Raw genomic sequence first — 6,835 nt, forward strand, 5'->3', positions numbered from 1 at the left:
CCTCGAGTCAGGTGAACAGAGGAAGAAAAAGCTTTTTCTCAGGAACGAGACTCTGCTTGCATCCACACTACAAAACGCAATATTGATTCACTTTGACAGTGGATCCAAGACTTTTTGCTCCCTGCTGTCGCAGAGGAGCCGCCTGGAAGCGATCACCCACGTGCTTTCATCCCGCGTCGCAACGCCCTCCTGAAGAGGAAGAGCCCACGAGCCAGAGCGACGCAAGCCAGCCTAGGCCGGGAAAGCATCACGCTCCTAAACCAAAAATCCACCCCAAGCCGCGTCTAGCAGCGCTTACCGTCGACGCAGAGCCGAACACCGTGCACTCGCTCCTGCCCGCAACGCGGCCTCCGCAGACCTGCGCGCGAAGCCTGCCCGGACGCGGGGCTCGCGGTGCGACCCGGGCAAGACTCCGGTGCCTTAAGCGGCCCAACGCCTGCGCTAACCGAGCCGGGCTCTTTATTAACGAGCCTTATCAGAAGAGCTGCCAGCGCGGTAAGCTACTCGCGTGGCTCGGTGCCAGACCAGCTCCGCAGCGCCAGGTCCCGCAGGGAGGCTCCGCGCCTTCCCGGACGGCCGAAACGAAGCCGGCAGAATGAACTGCCCTAACGCCTTCGTTGTAGTGGCTAAGCTCCGACTAGGTGTTGGCATTGCACAAAGCCGAGCGCGGGCTGCAAGCTCTGGCTTAGGCAAGGGCGAAAGGCGAACAGGCAGGTCGTCATCCAGCCTCCGCGACCGTGGCCCGACGAAATAGCTCTTCCCCAAGGAATAACTTGGCGCAAGAAGGCTTGCAAGCTGGCTGAAGGAGGGCTAAAGAACTGCTGGCGTGGGTGCAAGAGGAAGGCAAAATTACCGCAGGACTATTTGGTTTTAGACAGACGGGACGGGCAGCCCGAGTTTAGACTGGATCTTGCAGAGGTCACAGGGCTACGGCGTTTTGCGATCAGTACGAACAGCTTTTCGGCGAGATGCGCCGTCCCGTGCAACCGCGGCCCAGAAGCTCGGAAGCCTCCGCGCGATCGCCGGGTTTGGGCCCCGTCCGAGCTGCGTCGTCCCCACGAGCAGCGGTTTTCAAACGGGGAAAAGGCACCTTCGAAGCAGCTGTTGCTCCGGAGAGCCAGAACGCTAGAAAAGCGGCAGGTAAGCCGGAGTCGCAATGGTACTAAAGAAAGTTTATCAAACATGGCCATTTTCATATGCTTAACTTCTTCCAAATGAAAGGTGCATCCTATTTTTAAGGGCTACAGTCACCTGCTTTCCTCTGCTCTAAATACAGCCTTGCTAATTGCACCGTCCAGACTATTCTGGCACCTGCTTTGAAGCAGCAGCAGCATCATGGGAAAGAAACCTCAGCGCCATGGAAAAGGCAGAAACGGGCTTGAATACGCTCAGGACAGTCTCACCAACGCCGAGGCCCGGCCCACACCACCACTGTTATTTATCGATTCCTCTTTCACGAGGGTTTGCGCTTTCCAGGACAAATCACGATCCCTGACTTTCCGTTTCAGGACTTCCCCCAAGGCAGGGAAGGAGAGGAGACGCCCAGGGCCTCGCTGGCGGCCAGGGAGCACACGCGACCCCGGGGCGAGAGCGCGGCTCGCTCCGCGATGGGACAAACCCCGGACCTACGCAGAGCCGACATTACGGATGCCCAGGCGGCTCTACGGCCCGGCCCCGAGCGCGGCACGCTTTACAGCGCTGCACCAACCGCGGGGGACTGAGTGCAACGGCGAGGACGGGACGCGGAGAAATGACTGCACGAAGGAGAATTACCTAAAATCACCCTTTCTTAGGCTGGAGCTCGGTAAGGCCACTGAACCGTTTGCAGCGAGCACACCGCTGCCACCAAACTCAGCAGCACACGCTCTCATTATGTTTCCAAGCTGGGCGAAGCTGTTCTTACGGTACAGGTGTGTGCACACATTCACGCACCGGCAGAGGACGAACCGTCCTCGCTGCAACACCGCGAGTTCAGGAACTGCGCTGGGCTCCCAAGAAATACAGTAATTATAGTGACCCAGGTTAGGCGCTCTTCCCGTTTTAGCCAAACAGGAGATGTGCATCTAAAATAAGCCATTTCTGCGGTGGCTACGCACGAGGAAATTTGCTCCGAGACAAATTCACCTGCTTAAATCAGGCCGCGACTATTTCTAGCGCGAACGCCGGCGTTGCAGGAGCGCTGAGCAGGCGCCGTGGCCGCCGGCCTCCCCGGGGATGCGCGTAGCCGGCACCTCTGCAAACCAGGCCACGGGAGATGCTGCCCCGCTTCTCCCCGCGCTGTAAATCTGTTTTCCTGTGAGCATCATTTTAAGATGTGAGCTCACAGTTTAGCTACAGAGCTGTTGGAGCCGAGACACTTGTCGAGCGGGACGCTCGCTTGCCCGGCATCTCCCCGTCTCTGTAACGCTGCCGCGGTGGCGGCGATGTCACATCGGGCTGTAATCGCATTACATCAAGCCGCAGAGACCGGACTCTGCCTCATACGTGCTCCTGATGAGATCAGTCCCAGCCACGCGCTGCCAGAGCGCAGCAAACCCCCAGCCGAAAAGCAGAACAAAACTGCAGCGCTAGGAACGTCGAGGTCTGCGTAAATATTTGGTGCACATCCCCTCTCGGCATCCCCGCCTCCCTCTGCTCTCAGCAAAGATCTGCACGCTGAAGCACCCACCACTTGCGCTTTAATTGTTGACAAGTATTTCGTATATACAAATACGCTTGGGGAAATCGCAGCTCTCAAGAGTTGCACGCTCCTAACAAGCTTCAACAGACGTCGCTTCCGGACGCACCAGGGCAGAAGCTCAGGGCTTTTATCCCGTACCCACGCTCCCAGCACAAGCAAAAGCGCACGTTCGAGTATTTTAAACAAGAGCGACACAGCGCAGATACACTCGAGCCTCTGCGCAGCTCCTCTGCCAATGTACTCTCCAGCTGGAGCATCCCTCGCGTTTCCTGAGCAGGGAACGTTTTTCTTGCTAAGCGGCGGTGACAATTCACCATCGGCAGAAAGGAGCTCCCTGCCCGGGGTCCCCGCTCAGCGCGGGCTGAGGCAGCAGCGCTGAATGCCAACGTGCCAAATGTTTTCTTCAAGTGGCAGCTTTTGCTAAGCTGGAACTATTAAGCCAAGTCTGGCTTTATAATTAGTATTGCAGGGCAAAAAAACCCTATTTTATTAAAAAAACCACGTGCCAAAGAAAAAATGTGCTGGATGTTTTCAAGCCTGATAGACCAGCCCGCTCGTCTGCTGCAACACAAAGGACTCGCCCACCCCAGCACGCTGCTATTTCGGGGTCAGCGAGAGCTGAACGCCGCACGAGGCGCAACAGAGCGCGAGCCCCGGCTTCAAGAACCCGCACACAAACCAGAAAGTCCGACGGCAACGCGTGAACAGGAGCGTCAGCGGAATCGGCCTTTGCTGTTCGAGCCTGGAAACACGCAGCAGGCGTAGAGAAAAGACAAAATCGTCGCTGTCAGCAATCAGACACGAATGATTCACACCGCCAAGTTTTACTTTTCCAGCGATGTGACTTAAGCTGACAATAACCCCTTCATTTACAACTAGCCCGGCAACTCAAAGTCGAAAATCATACCCCCTGCGCGCTGTAAGCACGTTTCTGTAGGCAAACGCGTTGTGTAACTCATAATCACATATACGGCACCTCCCGGCATCGCACAGGTAAGCATTAGCCTATTTTACAGATGGATAAACCGGGAGGCTACGGATGTCCGCAGCGGAGATGAGCCGCTCTCCCCGGCCGGCGTAACAGGGAGGTATCGCCGCCTCCCGGAAGGATCCCCGTCCCGTTACCGCGCTCCTTACGTAAGCGGCTCCCACTGCAGAGCGTCGGAGCAAAGACCGCTTCCCTCGAGCGCGGGATCGTCGGAGATGCTGGAGCCCAGCAGCGGTGAGTCACCCCTCGGCCTCCGCGCCCACGGGCACCGCTCCGGGGAGGCGACCTGTCATTCGCTAGACGAGAGACTCCCTCTCCTCTCGAGATTAAGGCCTGCAAACTCCAGAGCTGTTCTCTAAACTCACGGCACGGTCCCGCCGCAGGGCACCGAAGCTCCTAAGCCTGCGCGCGAGGCGCAAGTCCCCGTTTGCTCACAGGACTCGACAGTGACGCTTGGCACCACGAACCAGCACGGGAAACGACCACGGGAAACGGCCTTCTCGCCGAAGCGGAGCCCTTGGCACGGCCAAGGAGGAGGGCAGCGAATTCCTTCCCATTTGAAGACGCGGTATTTAAAAGCCAGGCAGATTTCCAGTTTGCAAATGATAAGCCTGTTTGGTCACCGCCAGAGGAAACCAACCAAATTATTCAAATTATTTGGTACTAAATCACTGCAAGGGAAAACGTTTGTAATAACCTCACACCTAGGCTGGAAGCTGGCTGCAACTACTGACAACTTTGTCCTGTTTTGCGACACAGGAGCTTTCTGAACCGGGCTGTGCACCGCAGAGCCTCAGCCCTCCCTGCCGCCACCGCCACCGCTCCACCCTCACCCCGTCCTTACGGCCCGTCCCAGCTTAGCAGCCCTTTCCGAAAGGCTTGAAGCGGGACGGAGGAAGCTGCACTCGTTCAGTAACAGCGATCCCCGTCGCGACACAGGGCTCCTCTCCCCCTCCCCAGGGTTTTACTCGAGTCTAAATTGAGTAGACTTTACTCATTAAATAGACTTTACTCAAGTCTAGATTATCTAGCTCGGCTCCACAACGCCAAGACGCACAGACCTCTCACAAACTTCGGTGTCTAGTTTAAGATCGACCACCCAACCCGCTGGCGGGGTCTCCGGCCCAGCGGGGGCCGAGCAGCTCGGATGCCCAAAATGCAGAAGCTTTTTGGTGCCGTTCAGGCGGTTTTTCTCAGGCGGGGATGGGGAGACGGCCCAGCGGGGTGGGACCGCGCAGCGAGTGCCGGCACGGGGACCCCGGGGCTCAGCGCTGACCGGCTGCGGCGGCTGCCGGGTGAAGGAGCATCGCCGGCTGGGATCCCTCGCGGGCGCCGGGGGGAACGGCGCTCCCCCCAAGCGCGGACTTACCGTTTCGCAGGAAGCCCGTTAATCTGGAACGGGGCGACCGGTTTAACGGAGGTGGCGCGCGGATCGCGGACGCGGCGACTTGGGGCCAGGCGCGCTTGGCGCTTCCCCTCCGGCCCAGGCCCCAGGCAGGAATCCCGCGGGCCCCTTCGCTCCCGGGCGGCTCCGGTGCGGCGGGACCAGGGCAGAAACGAGCCGCAACTCCGAGCCGGCAGCTACACCCGGCCCCCACCGAGCCGGGGGCGGCACCGGCCGAGGGGCCGCGAGGGGGCCCGGTGCGGAGGGGGGGGGGGGGTGACCCGGAGCGGCGGCACCGGCTCCGCGACTTTCCCCGCGGCTACGAACCGGCCCGGGGCGGGGCCCGCGCCGGGTGCCGCCTCCCAACCGGGCCCGCGAGCCCCAACCGGGCGCCCGAGCCCCAACCGGGCCCCCGAGCCTCAGCCAGGCCCCGGGGCTGCCCCGGCCCCGCCGCCCCCCGCTCCCGGTCTCCCCCCCCCCGCTCCCGCTCCTCGCCCCCCCCCCGGCTCCGGCCCCGCCGGGAAAAGTTTAACGAGAGCGGTAAACCCGAAGGGCGGGCGCCGGGCCCTGCCGCGGGGGCCCGGGCCGCCGTCGCGGGGCGGGGGGGGGGTTAGGGGGCCCCGCGGGGCGCCTCACCTCGGGGCGGCTCCATCCCGCGCCGGGGCCGCTCCGCGCCGAGGCCGCGCTCCCGCTGGGGGCGGGGGGGGGGGAGGGGAGCGCGCGGTGCGCCGCGCCCGCCCGGAACGCCGCGCCGCCCTCGTTTCCGCCCGGAACGCTTTGCCGGGCGCACGCGGCCGCCCCGCCCCCGCCCCCGGCTGGGCAGGGCGCAGCCAATGGCGGCGCGGCGCCGCGCACCGCCCCACCCCGCACCGCGCCGGCGCGCGGCTCACTGCGCCTGCGCGTGGGCGGGGCCACGCCCCCCCCTCCCGCTCCCCACCCTGCGCGCGCACCCGCGGCCAGGGCGCGAGGCTGCCGCGTGCCGGTGCGCGCGCGCCCGCGGCTGCAGCGCTGCACGGGGCTGGGCAATGCATGCAACCCCTGCATGGGGCCTAGATAGCGCATGCAACCCCTGCACGGGTCATGCAGCCTTGCACAGGGCCCAGATGGTGCATGCAACCCCTTTATGGGGCATGCAGCCCCCTTTATGGGGCATGCACAGGGCCTGCAAACCCTGCGTGGGGCCTGGGTAGTCATGCAGCCCCTGCACGGGGGCTGGGTAGTGCATGCAACCCCTGCAAGGGGCCTAGATAGCGCATGCAACCCCTGCATGGCAGCTGCAGCCCCTCCATGGGGCCTGGATAGCGCATGCAGCCCCTGCGTGGGACCTGGATGGTGCATACGACCCCTGTGCAGAGCCTGGATGGGGCCCGCAGCCCCTGTGCAGCACCTGGATGGGGACCGCAAGCCCTGCACAGCGCCTATGGGGGGGTTCAACCCCTCCCGGGGCATGCAGCCCCTGCCTCGTGCCTGTCAGCTGCGAACAGCATCACCGAGAGCTGCGTAGCTCGTGTCACAGATGGCGCAGAGCTGTGACGGGCCCCAGGGCCCGGCTAGGCCACCCCTAAAAGCCGGGACGCCAAGGGGATGGGCCCCTGCCCCAGGCTGATTTCGGCTGGGAATCACTTTCAGCACCGGGGCAAGCCGCCGGGCAGAGCAGCCCTGCCGGCACGCCACAACAGCCCCTTGGCACGCCGCCGCGGTGCGGGAGTGGGCCGGTGGGACAGCGCGTCCCCCCGCGAGTGCTTCGCATTCCCCGGCTGTGGGCGAAGCACGCCGAAAATGC

The 6,835-nt window shown here is 62.8% G+C and overlaps 1 protein-coding gene across 4 annotated transcripts in view; it reads right to left on the reverse strand.

Moving 5' to 3' along the window:
- The window catches only part of OTUD7B (OTU deubiquitinase 7B), a 33,684-nt gene extending 27,843 nt beyond the window's left edge, over nt 1-5,841 (reverse strand). For 2 of the 4 annotated variants that reach the window (XM_064499076.1, XM_064499077.1), the window contains exon 1: nt 5,689-5,840. Coding sequence is in view for 1 of the 4 variants with exons in the window: in XM_064499078.1 (XP_064355148.1) it covers nt 5,689-5,704 (16 nt within the window). In the remaining 3 variants the exon portion in view is untranslated. Of the gene's footprint in view, nt 1-5,037; nt 5,272-5,688 lie in introns of those variants that run through there. The other 2 variants (XM_064499078.1, XM_026117108.2) reach the window with 2 other exon arrangements.
- Nucleotides 5,842-6,835: the final 994 nt, after the last annotated feature.

The sequence above is a fragment of the Dromaius novaehollandiae genome, chromosome 29 (assembly GCF_036370855.1).
Source record: "Dromaius novaehollandiae isolate bDroNov1 chromosome 29, bDroNov1.hap1, whole genome shotgun sequence".
Lineage (NCBI taxonomy): Eukaryota > Metazoa > Chordata > Aves > Casuariiformes > Dromaiidae > Dromaius > Dromaius novaehollandiae.